The sequence below is a fragment of the Euprymna scolopes genome, chromosome 45, assembly GCF_053919585.1.
Source record: "Euprymna scolopes isolate OS-2025 chromosome 45, ASM5391958v1, whole genome shotgun sequence".
Taxonomy (NCBI): domain Eukaryota; kingdom Metazoa; phylum Mollusca; class Cephalopoda; order Sepiida; family Sepiolidae; genus Euprymna; species Euprymna scolopes.
This window is the reverse complement of record NC_136526.1, coordinates 39,239,510-39,260,200: the sequence shown is the minus strand read 5'-3', so window position 1 is coordinate 39,260,200 and position 20,691 is coordinate 39,239,510. Positions and strand designations below refer to the sequence as shown.

At 32.0% G+C, this 20,691-nt stretch overlaps 1 protein-coding gene across 1 annotated transcript; it reads right to left on the bottom strand.

Moving 5' to 3' along the window:
* Positions 1-3,478: 3,478 nt before the first annotated feature.
* LOC145269477 (uncharacterized) lies at positions 3,479-14,814 on the bottom strand. Its single transcript, XM_080125193.1, has 5 exons — positions 14,689-14,814; positions 13,417-13,572; positions 8,096-8,235; positions 4,675-4,814; positions 3,479-3,633 (listed from the first exon to the last, which is right to left on the bottom strand). The coding sequence occupies exons 1-5, from the start codon at positions 14,693-14,695 to the stop codon at positions 3,507-3,509; spliced, it is 570 nt and encodes a 189-aa protein (XP_079981319.1). The 5' UTR covers positions 14,696-14,814; the 3' UTR covers positions 3,479-3,506.
* Between the last annotated feature and the right edge of the window lie 5,877 nt (positions 14,815-20,691).

The window sequence follows — 20,691 nt, the reverse complement described above, 5'->3', positions numbered from 1 at the left end:
CACTCGTCTAGCTGTAAACACTATCAATAATTCCCGCCACTCTTTATCTGTGCCTAAACCTAAACGTAGAACCATGAACAAAGCTTCTTTCTTAGAACTGCACGCCTGTGGAATTGTCTTCCGTTTTCCTGCTTTCCGGCTGACTACAATATGGTTGTCTTCAAGTCTAATGTAAATAAGTTCTTGATGAGCCGTTGCATATAAGTTATCAAATTTACCAAATTTTCATTACTAATGATTACTATATTGTCCAATTTCTACTGTACACTCTTTAACCCTTATCCTTGAGTGGCCTCTTGGCCTTGATAATGTGTTGATGCCTATGTAAAAAAAAAAAAAAAAGAAAGCTCGCTAAAATAAAAACTTAGTGATTAAAAATGATATGTTTAACTTTAACGACGTTGGTTGAAGTAATTCTTTTTAATTCGTGGTCGAGCGGCGAAAAGTCTATTTCAACGGACAACTTGAATCTTACACGTGCCGACAAGTTGTTTGCTGTCTTGTCACCGAGCAGGAAGAAGAAAGAAAGAATCGACTGAAGAGAGAAAGAGAGGAGGTGGGGAAGGGAAAGGGAGGAAGGGTCGAGTCCTCTGCACGAGCCAGGGTGCGGGGTCGAACGGAAGTTAAATGAAATAGATTACAAATGGCTCGGCAAAGTTGTATTTGAACTTTTTATTCAATGAAACTTAAGATTAATAAAACGAAATAATCGAGACCCGTGGAAATGCCACGGCGAATATTACGAATTCAATAAAACAAAACGGAAGAATAGTCAACAAATAGGAAAAAGTCTTTTTTATTCGTGTTCTGACTTGGGAATCTTTTTATTTTTTGTTCACACTCGGGAATCTTTTTATTTTTTGTTCACACTCGGGAATCTTTTTATTTGTATTCTGACTCGGGAATCTTTTTATTTGTGTTCTGACTCGGGAATCTTTTTATTTAATATTTTAGGGTCGGGGATCACTTTTCCATATTAATTTAACGTAAAATGCGCACCCACATATTGGCTATCAAGCGCTCAATGAGACATGCCAACCCTAGCATCTTTTCAAGTTTGGCGATCGAGGGGGGGGGGGGAGGGAAAAACATGACAAATACAATTTGCTTTTTTTTGTGGGAGGGGTGAGGGAGACGGGAATTTAAAACATAAAATAACGATAAATCTAATTCATTTTTATGAGACAACCCTGTACTTTTATCTAACAATTGCATAAACAAAATGAACCCCCACTTTGGGGAGGGGCATTACAATGACGAAAGATTTCATTTAATTGTTTTTGGAATTTATTTATTTAATTTTTTTTGCGATCGCACGGCCTTTGCTGCTATTTTTATTGAAACGAAAGTTTTAATTATTTATTTTTAATTTTTTTTTTTTCCAGTGCTCAATATCCGGAGAAGAGTTTATTCTCTTTGTACTCCTTCTGCCGAAATATCTGGTGGAGAGGGTATTACATACTTCCTTTTTGGGGCGATGTTTTATTTTTGGGAATTGTTGTGGGGATATCCACGTTGCCTATGATGAAAGTGATTAGTATAGCAGGTGTGTTCCAATTGGAACTTAATGTCAACCCAGGCAACGCCGGGTACCCATGTTAGTATATATATATATATATATATATATATATATATATATATGTATATATATATATATATATATATATATAAGATTTAAAAAATTGATACAGAAAATTTTTCGAAAGTAAAAAAAAAACAACTTAAAAACCTATAAGTAATGTTCTACAAAATTTTTATTATTCAACAAGGAATACAGATAAAACAAAAAAAAAACTGATTCCATGGAGTTTCGAAGAATGCAATTCTTCTCCTCTGAGGGGAAAAATTTGCAAAATATACAATAAATTTTGCAATGAAATGCATCACAGAACACAAATTATTTGGAGTGTATGGTCTTTGCATAAAAAAGTCATTTAACAGTTTAAGACAGTTTATAGGGACTCTGGGAGATTGAGAAAACAAGTACCGGATAGATAGATATAAAATAGAGAGAGAGAGATAAAGAATATGATAAAAATCTAATGGGATACTAGTGGAAAGCAAGAAACGGAAAAAGGGGAGAAAAATATATGATTAAAATCCAATGGCAGAGGTGGTAAAATCCAGAACAGGAAAAATCCATCTGTAAATCTGTTGAAATGCATTGGTAATCCATGAGAAAACAAAATGTAAATATAAATGTCCAGGGTAAAATGGAGCTTCAAGAAAAATCATCAGGTTGTGGAGAAATCAAGATATGCAAGTTTTTTTTTTTAAAATAACGAATCAAGGAAGAAAAAAGGATATTAAAATGAAGATACCAAATGAAATCAAGGAAAGGGGTGGTGAGACAAAAAAAAAGAGAAAATTTACATATACAAAATACGGTAAATATATATATATATATATATATATATATATATATATATATATATATATACCACACTTTGGGGTAATTGCACCAAGTTCTGACCGTTCTCCTCTGTTCGCAAGGAGCATTTAGCTTCGAAATGCCATGGTCTAAAGTTTTTTTTCTTAGTTTTCCTTATTATTTTCCTTATTGTTCTGGTGATATAATAAAGTTATATATATATATATATATATATATATATATATATATATATATAATATATATATATATATAATAAAACGTGTATATATATATATATATATATATATATATATATATATATATATATATATGTAGGTAGATAGATAGAACTATATCCGAATGTCACCCTTTTTCCATATTTAATTACGTTTTAATTAATTTTTAATTTTTATCCGGAAATGTAAAAATAATCAAAATAATCATCTATAATATAAATCTCACCTGTCCGTTTAAATGTATGTATGTATGTATGTATGTATGTATGTATGTATGTATGTATGTATGCATGTATGTCTTGTATAAACTTTCGACAGAAGCGGCAGATTTTCACGAGATCGGTATCGTTTGGAAGCTCCAACCTTTGGACAACAAATATCGAAAAATTGGCTAAAAAACATTAATTAATTCACCCTTAACTGGGCACTTTTCTACAGGTGGGGGTCGTTTTTTTCGCCGATATTTTCGAAAGTCATCGCCTCTTTTCGAATGTCTAGCCTTTATTTAAACCCACGTCACTTCCGGTTTTGGCGATGAGCGCAACAACAAAGACGTCACGTTTTTTTTTCACATTCTTTTCCTTCTTCGCGGTACAGGTCCGAGCCAGCCTGCCTACTACCACTACTTTTTTTTTTGCTCAACACACATCAACAAACACCGGACAACGCCGGGCACCCAGGCTAGTATACATAAAAAATAACTTCTACTCTCCATAAATAATCAGCCTTTGCATTATCTCCCCCTTTCATGTTAATGTAGTATATGTTCCTTAAGTATGATATCATACTCCCAGACTTAAAAAAAAAGAATAGGCGACAGGAAACTGTATGTATTTGCTAACATAAAAAAAATTACAAGAAACTGAAAATGTTTTTTTTTTAATAACGAGAATTTTTATTTATACTTGTTCTTCAAAATCATAATATAAGTGACCACCGTCAGGTAAACTTTTACACTTTTTGTTGAAAAAGTCATATCTGCGGTAAATTTTGATTCTCCCCTCATGTTTTGGCATTACGGCGACCCTGAAAAAAAAAAGAATACAAAATTAAATATAAATAAAAACGAATTCAATGAAGACATTAGGGCATGCAAACGTCTAAAATATTGTCAGAATTATTGATAAAATTTAGTTATATATATTTAAATGGAGATAGGAAAATAGGTAAATATATAAATCTTAAAAAAAATACTTTCCAAGGATGAGACTCAGATAAAATATTTTCGCTTGTTTTCTTTTCCTTATAAGGGAAATGGTTTCCATAATGTTTTATTGTTAAAGTGTTTTTTATTCAATAAGTCTGAAGAACAGCTTTTCTTGTGAAAATTTTTAAAAGACATAATGTTTGAATTTGTCCGAATAGTCTTGAAACAATTGTAACTAACGATGAAATACACTATTTGTTGCTATCCATCCATTCTTTGATGGCTTGGTTTTGTCAAAACAATATATGAATGCTCAATTATGAAATATGATAATTTTGTAGCTTACAGTTTAAGTCATCTCTTTTTGGCTTAAAATTTATTGGTATATGAACGATTACGGAATTTTCAATTATATAAACCCAGTAAAATTCGGAATACTACAAATAAGACGATATATATATATATATAATAGTCTATGTGCCTGTGTGCGTCTGTACATTTTCCTATCAAATTACTCTATCAATTAAAATTTCTGTCTAAACACTCAGGATTTTACATAGGGGTATTGAGATTTGATAAAATATTTTTCATCGGTTTTCGGCCAGAAATTTGGCTGTCAAGGTATCAAAATTAACCAATTTATACAGAGAGAGGGAGAGGGGAGAGAGTATATATATATATATATATATATATATATATATATATATATATATATATATATATATATATATATATATATAATTATTATTAAATGATAATAGTTTTTGTACTAACAGATATTAGTGTTTCATGTTTACGTAATCATCAGTGTAGGGGTGACAATTTCTGCCGATCATGAGATTCGAACCCAGAACGTGTGTTTCAGGTCAGCAGGTACATGCGTATAATTGCTATGCATTTTAAAACATGAAAATACGTACGCATCTTCGATGTTGAAGTAAAGATTTTGTTTAGAGGATATTGCAGCAGCGCATGTAATATTGTCTAATGGACTTCGGTGCTTACTTTCCCCCAGCACAACAACTTTATAGTCCTGATTGAATTCGTAAAGATATCCCTTCTGAAAAAAACAAAATAAAAGAGAAAAACACCAACAAAGAAATTCACAATCAAGCCATCTAGTTTATTTATTTGTCTATTAACCATCATAATATTATAAATCATATTTTTAATTATCATTTTTTCAAGTCACAATTTTTTATTCATCTTTATTAACCATCATAATATTATTAATCATATTTCTAATTATCATTTTTTCAAATCACAGTTTTTTAATCATCTTTATTAACCATCATAATATTATTAATCATATTTCTAATTATCATTTTTTTCAAGTCACAATTTTTTAATCATCTTTATTAACCATCATAATATTATTAATCATATTTCTAATTATCATTTTTTCAAATCACAGTTTTTTAATCATCTTTATTAACCATCATAATATTATTAATCATATTTCTAATTATCATTTTTTCAAGTCACAATTTTTTAATCATCTTTATTAACCATCATAATATTATTAATCATATTTCTAATTATCATTTTTTCAAGTCACAATTTTTTATTCATCTTTATTAACCATCATAATATTATTAATCATATTTCTAATTATCATTTTTTCAAATCACAGTTTTTTAATCATCTTTATTAACCATCATAATATTATTAATCATATTTCTAATTATCATTTTTTCAAGTCACAATTTTTTATTCATCTTTATTAACCATCATAATATTATTAATCATATTTCTAATTATCATTTTTTCAAGTCACAATTTTTTAATCATCTTTATTAATCACCATCATAATATTAATCATATTTCTAATTATCATTTTTTTACAAATCACAATTTTTCATTCATCTTTATTAGCCATCATAATATTATTAATCATATTTCTAATTATCTTTTTTTCAAATCACAGTTTTTTAATCATCTTTATTAACCATCATAATATTATTAATCATATTTCTAATTATCATTTTTTCAAGTCACAATTTTTTAATCATCTTTATTAACCATCATAATATTATTAATCATATTTCTAATTATCATTTTTTCAAGTCACAATTTTTTAATCATCTTTATTAATCACCATCATAATATTAATCATATTTCTAATTATCATTTTTTTACAAATCACAATTTTTCATTCATCTTTATTAGCCATCATAATATTATTAATCATATTTCTAATTATCATTTTTTCAAATCACAGTTTTTTAATCATCTTTATTAACCATCATAATATTATTAATCATATTTCTAATTATCATTTTTTCAAGTCATAATTTTTTAATCATCTTTATTAACCATCATAATATTATTAATCATATTTCTAATTATCATTTTTTCAAGTCACAATTTTTTAATCATCTTTATTAATCACCATCATAATATTAATCATATTTCTAATTATCATTTTTTTACAAATCACAATTTTTCATTCATCTTTATTAACCATCATAATATTATTAATCATATTTCTAATTATCATTTTTTCAAATCACAGTTTTTTAATCATCTTTATTAACCATCATAATATTATTAATCATATTTCTAATTATCATTTTTTCAAGTCACAATTTTTTAATCATCTTTATTAACCATCATAATATTATTAATCATATTTCTAATTATCATTTTTTCAAGTCACAATTTTTTAATCATCTTTTTTAATCACCATCATAATATTAATCATATTTCTAATTATCATTTTTTTACAAATCACAATTTTTCATTCATCTTTATTAGCCATCATAATATTATTAATCATATTTCTAATTATCTTTTTCACAAATCACGTTAGCTATACAATAAGTAGGCATTTTCAAATTTTATACGAAACTAACGGACATTGTTCATAACAAATAGCTTCATTTGTATTGTTTTAATTGTTTGGACAATTATCTACATTTTGGGTGTTATTGGCACAATGTTTCGGTTGGTGAAACCTACGGCCTTCATCAGGTTGTAGGGTGTTCCGTAAATTATAAAGAAAAAAATAGGATAAATCCTCAAAGGTTACAAGGATATTTTTTAAGACGTTCCTATGATCCAATTTTTACTGAATCACTACGCTAATTATCAACATTAGTGTAAAAAATGTTTTACGAAACCGTTGATAGACATCTCATGTGTGTAAAAAAAAACAAAAAACAGTCCGGGCACATCCTCAAACCCAGTGTCAAAATTCTTTCAATGCAAAACATGGATTTCAAACCTGATTAAGGTCGTAGGTTTCAACGACTGAAACATTGTGCCAATAACACCTAAGATGTGAATAATTGTTCGAACAATCAACGCAATACAAACGTTCATACCTCATCTCCAAAATTCAGAATTACAAATAGCTTCATTCACTTTCACTGTTTTCTTAAATGCGACTAACGCGGCAACAACTTCATTTTTCGAGGATTAACAGATTTTAATTGATTGATTAAAAAGTTCTTATATCGATATTTTTAGAAACATTAATCGAGCTCCAAAATACAAATCTCCTTTTTCTCAAAATGAATGAAAAATAGACAAATATGAGGGTGGTTATTATTAAGCCTTACTTACACACAACTGTGTTTTCTACCATCTTTATCAGCACCCACGCCAGACACGTCGAGAACCTGAACAAATCTTACATGTCTCGCCTTCGTAAGTTGATGAAATAATAAATCTAGTTAGAGCTTAGAAACCAAGGTTCCTGGAAAGTCTGATCGGCATTCCCCGATAAGAGTGCCACAGGCGATTAGAAATAAACTAACCCCTTCTAAAAGAGAGAAGGCGAAGCTTGGCAGGACGGACCTCCTAGAACTGCACAGAACTGTCTTCTCACCGTAACAACATGGATCAGGTCATTACAGGAGTGGTCTGATTTCTACTGATTTTGGTCGCCGATGATAATGATCCCTATCCTTCGTTGATTGATGGAAATCGATTGTCAAATCAAGATACTAAACGATGGTTTTCACTTTCTGTCAGGTTATATTAACTAGAACAGTATCAGCTTCGTTTAAAAGTCATATATACATCAGGTCAGATTCAAAGTTTTTGAAACAGCATATTTATTGGCCAAATATATATATATTATTTTTAAAATATAATTAAAATAATAATTATCCACTACGACTCATCAGAGTGCTTGGATCTGATGATTCGACGAAACACGTTGCAGTGGATAATTATATTTTAAAATAATACACATGCCGCTCCCCATATATATATATATATATATATATATATATATATATATATATATATATATATATATATATATATATATATATATATATATATATATATATATATATATACATATATATACGTATGCAAATTGTTACAAACCTTCAGGAGATATATTATGTCATCTTCATAGTACCATATCGCACATTCGGGTTGGTACGTATGCTCGTTGGTATTTTTAATTTTTGAAAGTGGAAGAAATATCCCTCTGTAAGATGAAAAATAGACCCATATCCTGTCATCTGAAATATATTAAGACGAAATATTTTTACTTCAATTCTATAGAAAACCATTATTATTTAGTGTTATCAGCAAAAAAAAATTACTGCCGACCGAAATTTATAATAATAAAGAGAATATGAAGAAGAAGAATGTGAAAAAAGAAAAGGAGGAAGAAGTATTAGAAGAAGAGAAAGAAGAAGAAAAAATAGAATAGGAAGAAGAAGAAAAAAGAAGAAATAGAAGAAGAAGAAGAAGAAGAAGAAGAAGAAGACAAAATAGGAGAAGAGGAAGAAGAAGAAAAGAAGAAATAGAAGAAGAAGAAGAAGAAGAAGAAGAAAAAGAAGAGGGAGAAGAAAAAACAGAAGAAGAAATAGAGGAATAGGAAGAAGAAGAAGAAAAAAAGAAGAAAAAGAAGAAATAGAAGAAGAGGAAGAAGAACAAAAAAGAAAATAGAAGAAGAAGAAGAAGAAGAAGAAGAAATAGAAGAAGAAAAAACAGAAGAAGAAATAGAGGAAGAGGAAGAAGAAGAAAAAAGAAGAAATAGAAGAAGAGGAAGAAGAAGAAAAAAGGAAATAGAAGAAGAAGAAGGAGAAGAAGAAGAAGAAGAAGAAGAAGAAGAAGTAGAAGAAGAAACAGAGGAAGAGGAAGAAGAAGAAAAAAGAAGAAAAAGAAGAAATAGAGGAAGAGGAAGAAGAAGAAAAAAGAAGAAAAAGAAGAAATAGAAGAAGAGGAAGAAGAAGAAAAAAGAAGAAAACGAGGAGGAGAGGAAGAAGAAAAAAGGAAATAGAAGAAGAAGAAGAAAAAAGGAATAGAAGAGGAAGAAGAAGAAAAAAAGAAGAAATAGAGAAGAAGAAAAACAAGAAGAAATAGAAGAAGAGGAAGAAGAAAAAAAGAAGAAATAGAAGAAGAAGAAGAAGAAGAAGAAGATTTAACCTGTATACAGACACCCTAGGACCTTTATTATTCCTAATATTCCTAAATGATCTACCCCTGATAAAACCGTCTCTAAGATGGGCATATTTGCTGATGACCCCACGCTCTATAACAGGCACTATGGGAAAACAAATGAACACATATCTAAGGAAATTGCAGAAACACTAGAGGAAGGCCTCCAATCTGTTGTGGAATAGGGACAAAAATGGATGGTCACATTCAATGCTTCCAAGAGTAAACTTGTTTTGGTCAATAATTGCAAGAAACCTCCTCTACCACCTATTGGCCAACAACACATTACCTGAAGTACTTCCTTTAATCTCCTCGGCATAACGTTCACAGGGAACATGAACAAATACATTGAGAGCCTTGCCAAGGCTGTTGCGAATAAGGTAAGCTCTCTCTACCGTGCTAGAAAATTACTTACGCCTGAAAGTATCCTGTGCCTCTATAAGGCCACCATTCGTCCATGTATAAAGTATTATTCTCACATTTGGGCTGTTGCATCTGCTGCTAGTCTCTCGCTCCTAGAAAGGATGCAAAAGAGAGTCGCCAGCCTGATAGGTCTTGAACTGTCATCTAAGCTTCAGCCCCTATCCCATCGACGGAATGTTGCATCCCTCTGCTTGTTTTACAAGTATTTTAATGGTGAAGCTCTGACGAACTACATGCACTTGTACCCCCTCGACATAAATACCGCGACAAATCTGACAAACAGCTAAATCCCACCCCTTCACAGTAGAGATCCCTAGGTGTAAGAAAGCCTTCTACTCCAGTAGTTTCTTATCCAGAACTTCTAGACTTTGGAACTCCCTTCCGGGATTCTGCTTTCCCAACGTTCAAGCGTAATGTGAACAGACAGTTCGCTACTTATCTCCCTTTATAATACCCCTGTAACTTACGTCCCCGATAGTAGCCTTCTGTTACATGATAAGGGCTGTTCCCTTTTCATGTAAGTATAAAAATAGAGAGATTAGTTAAAATGAAAATAAAATGAGAGAAAGCAGAAATCGAACCCTGGATATAAGTTTTAAAGAACAATAGGTTTAAATGGAATGTCCAGTAAATTGTTAATTCTGATGAAATAAATAATAAATAAACTATTCATTGTTAAAAGAATGTGGATAATAAAATATGGGTTAAATGAATTAGATATGTAGGTTGAATTCCTTTGTGAAAACAACAAGGAAAAAATAGGTTATTGAGAAATCAGAATGTTCGGAAACGTGCGACTCGCGCATGTTGATGGCATGTGAATTGTGGTCACGTGGCCGGACATGTATGGATTTCTCAATATAGGAAGAGAGAATTAGTTAGTTAGTGAGTTAGTGAGAAACTGAGAGGGAGTTTGAGAACGACAGACGATAGTCTGGAGTTTGGAATTCGAACGTCTAGGAAGCGAGACGGTCACTTTGAAACTTAATATGTGAAGCTTTGAATTCTTGGACGCAAATCCCTCAACCGGTCAGGGAAGAATAAATGTTCAATGTGTTTTTATAACTGCCGTCTCCTGTGTCCATCATTACATGAAAAAGGTATTGTCTATTTATGTGTACAAACTATTTGAAATTCATCATCTAAAAAATATATGTGTTAGAAAGAAAATGTGTCTATTTATGTTATACAAACACTCCCGTTCATACGAACTGTCAAAGCATAAATGCCAACATGTAAATCCATCGGCATAAATGCAAACCTCTCAATTATCGGTCTGTCTATCTAGATAGCGAATCACCTCTCAAAGTTTATTTATATGTACACACTCTCTCTCTCTCTCTCTCTCTCTCTTTACATCTACGTGTTAATGTCCACATCTCTAATAATGTTAATGTCTCCATATCTCCCATCTCTTCACACACATGAACTCTCCTAAGACTGTCTATCACTCTAAGACACTTATCCTTCATAACATGAACTACAAAAGAACATTCATCATCTTAAGTATAATAATGGAAGATAACATATAACACTTCTACTTCAAAATTTAATTGTAAAAAGTCAGGAATGATGGAAAGGCTGATGATGAGACTAATAACTTAAACTTTGCTGGAATCATGCGGAAGAATACAAAAAACGTGGGACGGATCACTGTTCCTTTATTTCCGAAATAACAATGTTTTTATTTAAATTCTAGAGAAAACCATTATGTTTAGCCGTTATCAGCAAAATCACCGTCGACCGAAAGTGAGAAGAAGAAGAAGAAGAAGAAGAAGAAGAAGAAGAAGAAGAAGAAGAAGAAGAAGAAGAAGAAAATTATCGAATAAAATTGTGCTGACAATTTTGGAATACTTATTGTCACTCACTATTTAATTTGCATTCAGAAACGAAATCTACACTTCGGGATGTCAATTTTCTTTTATTTACAAAATAAAAAAAAAATGCCAATGAAAAATGTTCCCTTACAAAAAAAAAAAAAAAAAAACACACATGTTAATGTTTATAAGCGATATTTTTAGGTTCATAAAATCATGAGTTATCTTTTCACGGACTGTAACCATTAAAATCTGTTCTCTGTGTCCTGCTTCCTTGGCTGAACGAAGATGCTGAAGTTTCTATGCAATATGAATAGACTTCTCGATTATCTCTTCGCGTAGAAAAACAGTATAATTCTTGAAGCGTCATATATTAGAAGTCATCACCTTACTATAAATAGCATTCGAGAAAAGCAGCAATATGTTAAAATGCCTTGCGTAGTGCCTAAGGGACGGACTTTGCCAACAGTGCAAACGAACTTGCTGATTTTAATAATCGAATTTTTAATCGATCTATATTTTTAATCGACTTTTCATCGACTTTATAGATTTTAACTTACAATCACCTGACGCGGTTTAATGCATGTTTTCCTTTTCAATTTTTATTTTCCATTTTCGTTCCTTCGCACTTTTGCTTCCTCAACACCTAAAGCTGATTCGTGGACGAATCGAAAGCGCTCGTCACAGTAACAACTATGGAATCTTCATTAATATTTTCAATCTTGATATAAAAAAGATTATACGGAAAATCGAAACATCGAAAACAAGTAATCATAAAGCAAAGTGTCTCCGTTGCATTTATTAATGTTTGCTTGAATGAAAAAATTCTGCCTAAATATGCCAATGTCAAATATATATATGAAAGTGGCATATTTAGGCAGCATTTTCCCATCTAAGCAAACGTTGAATGCAACGGAGACATCTGGCTTCATGACTTTAAAAAAAATTTTTTTTTCGATTTTCCGTAAAGTCATTTTCATATCAAAATCGAAAATATTAATAAAGGTTCCATAGCTGTTACTGTCACGAGCGGTCTCGATTCGTTCACGAATCATCCTCAGATGTTAAGTAAAGGGCGAAGGAGCGAAAATGGAAAGAATGTGTATTCATGAGAAGAAACCACTTTCTATAAATATAAATATCTTATGAATATGTCTCGAAAAAGGTTAGAAAACTTACTGGAATTTGAATGGTGATCGTGTTTCATGTTGTACAATATTCCTACCCAAAGGATTAAATGATATTTAGAAATAGACTTACCTTTAAATAAATATGCTTTAAAAGAATAATGAAATGGAATAATTCACAACTTCACAAGAAAAAAGTGAAGGAGTTCAAATAATATTATTAAAAGAAAAATAAGATGTGAGTAGAAAAAAAGAAATTGATTTTACACACGACTGTCAAGGCTGGACTGACTTTATATATATATATATATATATATATATATATATATATATATATATATATATATATATATATATACACCAATGAGTGCCTTCAATGTTTTGTCTGCTTGGGGGTGTGCAAGTCGCTGGCAGGACTAAAAAGTCATCTTCGGGCACATGGACTTTCAATGACTGAAAGAGTGGCACTCCTCTGACAATACGTCGCAATCACTATACATATATATATACATACATATACATACATATATATGTATATATATATGTATACATATATATATACATATATATATGTGAGTACATATATATATATATGTATGTATGTATATATATATATATAATATTGTTCGTTTGAGAGGAACAGTAGTAAAAATATGTATACTTCAATTAAATTGTAAGAAATTTAATTCAAATCATATTTGATAGTTCACGCCATTAATACCCGGGAGATTTATTCATGATAAGAAAAAAACTTCTATAAATGTCTTAGAATCTTATGAATGTGCTTCAAAAAGAATACGAAAAGTTACTGAAATTGAATGGTGATCGTATTTCATGCTGTATAATATTCCTAGCCAGAAGATTAAATGATATTTTGAAAACGACTTACCTTTAAATAAATATGCTTTAAAAGTCTTTTCAGAATGTGCTGCTGCTTGTACCCATTCGGGACCTCCAGGGAAAAGGGATTGGACACGTTTCTTTGTTCCATTTCTTTCCTCAATAACGTCACCTTTATCGACGAACAAAACGACTTTTCCGTAAACTAAAATTGAAAAATAATTAAAACGTTTTTAAAACTTGTTCTATACATATAAAAAAATTGGGCTTAAATTTTGAGCTGCGATTTTGTCACGCATTTGAAAATATTCGATTCTTAAGGGTTCAGTTATTACTCGTTTTACCATTATGTTGTACTCGTTTTACCATTATGTTGTACTCGTTTTACCATTATGTTGTACTCGTTTTACCATTACGTTGTTTTAAAACTAATAAAGTAAATCAATATTAAGTTGATTTTTGGTTGTTCCTTTCTGTTGGTGATTATTTGCTATTCTTGGTAAATATAGTAAGTTTCAATCCAAGCAAGCTGTGTCCTGCCTGGTGATATGGACAGTGTCACTGCTTCTTACTCATATCCCAATGCCATGCCCACGGAAACCATTCCAGCTCAAGGGTTATAATTTGTGAAAAGATGATTTAAAAGTTCAATCATTAGAAGCCTGATATCTGGATCTCCTTACACATTGCGCATGTTTTCGTCTTCAATGTTGCTTTTGACAATTCTTTTAAAACTCGATCAAAATTTTTTTTATATCGAGACAACACTTACAAAACATAATGATTTTTCTTCCCTGCAACCTCTCGCCCACAGAAGGGACGCTGCAAGCCTGTTTTTATTTTATCGTTAATTCCATGGCAAGCGCTCGTCTTAGATCCAATCTCTACCCCCCTTGCCAATCTTTAACAAAAAACACTAGTCTAGCTGAAACCACTGTCAGTAATTTTCCCCACTCTTTATCTGTGCCTAAATCAAAACGTTAGGGAATTCCAAAGTCTAGCGGTTCTGGGGAAGAAACTACTGGAGTAGAAAGCTCTTACATCTAGGGATCTCTAATGAGTAGTGGTGGGATTTAGCTGCTTGTCGGGTTTGTCGAGAGTATTTATGTCGTGCTTGCAGTTCGTCAGAGCATTCACCATTAAAATACTTTTTTTTACATTTCGATGACAATAAAAATATAGGAACGTGAAATATTCGATGATCATCATTCAATCCCGGGCAACGTTGGGTCACACTTCTAGTCTCATATTTTTGCAGCATTCTATTTATACTGTACAAACCTCTAATCACCAGAAGGTTGTATAAAACACGAACACTTACCACTCATGGCCGCGTCGATGCTTTTAAATGTCTGATCGCAAAAACTAGCTGCTTCCTCATCTGTAAGCAGAGAGAAAAAAAAACGTGATGATTAATATTACGTGTGAATATTTAAAAAAGAAAAGCGTGTGTAAATTGAAAATCCCCGTATAAAAATGAACAATTCTTCAATATGTCATAGATGACTTTGTAATATGTAAATAATAATAATAATAATCATAATAATAATATTAATAATAATAATATCGATATTTCATTCTGACTATCTTTTTCGTGTCCCTCCTACATGTTACATGAAAGGGCTGTCCCCTTCTCATGTAAGTAAGAAGACCAACTAGATAAGTGAAAATGATATAAGGAAAAAGCTAGAATCGAACCCTGAAGGCAAGTGTTAAAGATAATGGAAACTGAAGTCTTAGGATTTCAGTCCATTGTTAATTCTATTAGAAATAGTTAAATATTGTTTATGTCAGAAAATCCGTCGATTCTTTTAGAAATATGGATATAAAATATGTCAGTTAAAGAATGGGCAATGCGAGTTAAAAAAATATTGTTTAAAAATAGGTTAGATATTAAACAATTAGAATTGAGGATTCTTTGTTTGCCAAAAGTGTGTTGGACAGACATATATGGATCCGCGTGGAAATTAATCACGTTAGGGAACACACTTCTGACGTCATAAACGAAGGAGATTTCTCATTATAAGGATCTAGGGTTCGAAGTTAGAGAGTCAATGAGAGCCGGAGAGAGAATCAGGAGAGGCCGAGAGGAAAGCTCCTTAGAAACGAAGGGATTAGTGTAGACTATGTAATTGAAAAGGCTTGGGTTCCTGAGCTCATCGCTCGGCCGGTTGAAGCCCCCTCGGTATTGTCATCATCATCGTAATCCCTGTATTATATGAACCCGTTAGATGTGCTTCTCCCAATATGAACTCCCGAAGAGAATATGAAGAAAAACGAGAGTTGGGGGGGGGTGTCTCTGATCGCGTAGCGTGGAATTAGCTAAAAGCTTCTTGATAAATAGTTTGAGTTTTCCCGATGTGTGGAGATTAATCAAGTTCCATTTATAACGATTTGTATACAGCCCACGCTTCTGGTCAGCACTCTGTTATTGGCCTAAACTTGGAACCAAGCCGCTGCATTGCTACTTTGGACTTTACGGACTGTGCATACAAATCTCTTGCGTTATTTATCGCTGGAATTCCTGAAGGCGGCTTTAGTCTCACTACATCTGTTACGTTGAAATCGATGGAAACAAATGATTTCTGTTCGCAATGGCAGTAGCACATTCTGGAGAGAACTACGGCTGGCTGTTAGTTTTTTTTCTGGATTTTTGGGGAAGTTGTGAAGCGGTCTCTACAGACAATTAACCATTCCATCAGGTTTGATACTATAGAGGACACGTTCTTTCTAAACATGGAACGCAGAGGGATATCTGATATAAATGTACGGAAGCTATCACAGTCAGCCACAGAGTATCGATATACTGTATGATGGAAAGGTACGTCTGAGGACTTATTACATTTCGTTTTTTATCTTAACTGAGACAACCGAGTGGTCAGAAGATCCCAGTGGAGACGGACAGGGCATGAACATAGCTCAGGGCAGAGAAAGGTCTAGGAGACTTGCATACTGACTATCAGTGTCGGGCACATGGGTGGCTTCGTGACAAATCTGAGTTAGGTCGTAAGCCATGGAGAAATCGTGACAGAACTTCCCTTCATCATCTGTCTTGTTTGAGTGAGTTAACCATTCCCCATGTTGAGCATTGAAGTCTCCACAAACGTGATTGTTAGTGAAGGTATGAGCAGACAGGATGTGGTAAATTTTCTCAGATACACTCTCAAAGATAGTAACTCCACTGTTGTGCGGCCAATAGAGGGCAAATATAAACGCATGTTGTAAGCAAGTGCAACCTGGAACCACATATAGAAAAATTTAGGGTCTTCACTGAAGATGTCTCTACATTGTTGATTACGTTAAGTTTGGGAAAATGAGTTAAAAAAAAAAAAAAACTATACAGAATACTGTTAGAAACCCACCGAATATATTTTCACGGTAATATATATTCTATGGGGTTTTTAACAGTACTTTGTATAGATTTTAAGGTTTAACTCATTTTTCCAAACTTAACGTATTCAGTGCTCTTACTAGATACCCAGCTCTAAGCCATTGCCATGATCTTTCATGAGCCACTTCTGCTATATCCTGGGAAGAACCTTCCATGCATTTTCTTCCTAGCCAGTTCCTCTGCCCTTTTTCTATCCATACGTTTCACATAATTATTGATTTTCAGTTTTTCACTTACGTGTTTTCGGCTTGATTAGCTCTACTATTCCATGCAGCAGACGTCTGTGCAAATCTAGGAGTACGCTGTCACGAAGATAAAGTCAAAAAGCAATCAAAAATGTTGCAGATGTCTGAATTTTATCTGTAAAATATGTACATCAACTTATTGTCTTCTTACAAACACTTAATTTATATATTTGTGTGTCTAGATCTTAAAGATAACTTATATTAATAAAGAAAAATCTTATGTAAATAAAGAAAAATAAATAATATTAATAAAGAAAAATATCTTATGTAAATAAAGAAAAATAACTTATATAAATAAAGAAGAATATCTTATGTAAATAAAGAAAAATAACTTATATAAATAAAGAAAAATAACTTATATAATTAAAGAAAAGTAATTAATATTAATAAAAAAATAAATTATATGAATAAAGAAAAATAATTTATATAAGTAAAGAAAAATAACTTATATTAAAAAAGAGAAATAACTTACATAGATAAAGGTAATTAATATGAATAAAGAAAAATAACTTATATAAATAAAGAAAAATAACTTACATTAATAAAGAAAAATAACTTATATAAAAAATAACTTATATAAATAAAAAAATAACTTATATAAATAAAGAAAAATATCTTACGTAAATAAAGAAAAATAAATTATATGAATAAAGAAACATAACTTATATAAAGAAAAATAACTTATATTAATAAAGAAAAATAATTTATATTAATAAAGAAAATAACTTATATTAATAAAGAAAAATAACTTACATTAATAAAGAATTCTAACTCGAGGTAGATAAAGCCAAAAACATCCACGCATTAATATCCAACGAAGGCCATCAACTCTCTGTATTTCTTTCTATAAAAGACAACACGCTATGCAACATACAAATATCTGTGCGTGAGGTCGCCAAGCTAATCAAGAACCTTGATTCCAGTAAAGCAACTGGCCCTAAGGGCATTCTAATTATAGTGTTAAAAAAGCTTCAACCAGAACTTGCCCCCATACTTACAAAACTGTTTAAACGTTGCCTTAAGGAGAAGTGCTTTCCAACACCCTCGAAAACCTCATCAGTATGCCCTGTATTTAAGAATTTAGGTGATAAGTCATCTCCCTCTCAGTACAGACTAATAAGTCTCCTGTGTGTCATGAGCAAGTTGCTGGAATCCATATTAAATAGAGAAGTAGTACAACCACCTCAGCAGTAATAACCTTCTTAGTGACATGCAATATCGTTTCCATTCTGCGGGATCTACAGCAGATGTGCTAACGGTTATATCTCATAGAATTAGTGAATCTCTCGACAAAGGCTTCCTTTCTAGGGCAATTGCTCTTGACATATCAAAGGCCTTCGATAAGGTGTGGCAGAAGGGCCTACTTCACAAGATTCCCAGCTACGGTATAACTGGAAATGTTTTCTCAATAATTAAATCATTTCTCTCTGATAGGCTCATAAGAGTAATGGTTGATGGGCAGAAATCATCAATCAAAAAAAAATATTCAAGGGTTTTCCTTAATATTTCAGCTGGTTTCATTATATTCGTTCTATCTTTCCAGCCATTACTCTGATTCCGATTTCTCCGATTCTTTTTTTACAGTTTTTTCGGGATTGTTCCTAGTGCTCCTACTATTAAAGGTATTATTTTGATTTTCTTTATTTCCCATATCCTTTTCAGTTCTGACTAGCTCTGTGTATTTACCCGTTTCTTTTGATATTCACCCTGTGAAGTCTACGCTTTGTCAGAACTTTTCGTTCTTGTTAATTATTACGACATCTGGTCTTCTTGCTTGGATGGGTTTATCAGTTTGTATGTCCATGTCCCATAGGATTTTGTGATTGTTGTTTTCAAGTACTGTTGCCGGCTTATGTTTGTACCACTTGTCTGTGCGTTCGAGATACAGTTGTTTGCATACTTCCTAGTGTACTACCCAGTTAGCTGCATTCATTTACTATATGGGTTACTGTCTCGTCTCTTTGTCCACAGAGTCTACATTTGCTGTTTTCTTGTGTTTTGTCGATCCTCGATTTGAGCTGATTAGTTTTTATCGAGTTATTTTGTGCTGGAGTTATTAGGGATTCAGTTTCTTGGCTTATGTGTCTTTTTCGCATCCATGTCCAAGTGTTTTCGTTATTTTCATGTTTTGTCATCCTTTTATGAGTCTTCCCTGTAGTTGTTTCTCTTCCCATTTTTCTTTTATTGTCTTATCCTTTATCTCTGTTTTCTGTTTTATTGATTTATTCAGTGTCTCTTGTTGCCATGATTATTCTTTCAATGTTTTGAATTATATATTTTTCTGGTTCTTTTTTTTTGTCATTCGTAGTCTTCTATACAAACCAGTCCCCTTCCGCCGTCTTTCCCTTTTACGTAGAGTCGGTCAATATCGTCCTTCGAGTTTAGTGCGTTGTGCATGGTCATGAGTTTCCTAGTCTTCTGATCAAGTTGTTTCAGTTCTGCTTTAGTCCACCCTATGAACAGTCCAGAGTGATACTACCCATGTATTTTAGCCTTTTGTTAGGTTTCTGTTATATAAGTTGGTTTCAAGAAGATATTCATTAATGTCTCTAGTTCATTTTCGGTCCTCGCAAAAAAGTTTCAGATCGTCCATGTACATCAGGAAGTTCAGATTTTCCTCCGTGTTAGAGAACTAGTATCCGACTTGGCAATTTTTCAATATATTGTTCAGGGGCATCATGGCTATGATGAACAGTAATTGTGATAGCGAATCTCCTTGGAAGATGCCTCTTTGTATGTTGATTTCTGTTATGTGTTGTCCATCAGCTGTCAGTTCCAGTCTCCATGTTCTCATCGCTTTTTCAATCATGTTGATGATCCTGCTTGGTATTTTATACATTTTAAGCATTCAATTATCCATGCTTGGGGGATCCTGTCACACGCCTTTATTATTATTATTATTATCATTATCATCGTTATCATTATTATTATTATTACTATTCAGATGACATGATATATACATTCGAGCCCATTTTTAGGACGGAATTCCAACTACTAACGTTTTCTATAAATTTGAATGAGGCTGCACACGACCCTGAATGTGCGCTCCAGTACTTTAGTTATGACACAATATATCTCATGAAGGTTGGTTAAATTTTGCATACTTATAAATCCCTCTCTCTCTCTATAAAAATGTAATTCTTCGTTCGTTCGCAATTAATAGTCTAAAAACCACTGGACGGATGGCTTCCACCTTTTGGTATAATATGGTTACTATATCCATGTGTGTTTTTATATATTTCTTTTTAATTATAACATTATACTTAATTTTTCTATGATAAATAGGTGGTTTTCTTTGTACCGATAGGCCATTTTTTTATTTAGGGACAATTAATTATTACCGCTTCCTGTCACGTGACCAGTGTTTCCAATGTAGCGGTTTTCCTGCTAGAACTGGAGATTTCGTTTGCAATCTAGCGGAGAATTCTAGAAAATCTGGAGATATTTCGCACCCACACAACCGCAATTTTAGATTAAAAAATAAAGAAAAGCGCTTGAAAATACTTTAAAACATAAAATAAACTCATTCATGTAAGTAAAAAAAGTAGCATTTATTGCCTTTGGTAACAATTATTTATTGATTATTTGCTTTGTTTTTCACCTTTTTTTCGGCTAACTATTCTTAAATCTCGCTATAAAATCGAAAACAAAATTTCCAAGTACATTTTAGGTGGGGGGCATTCCTGCC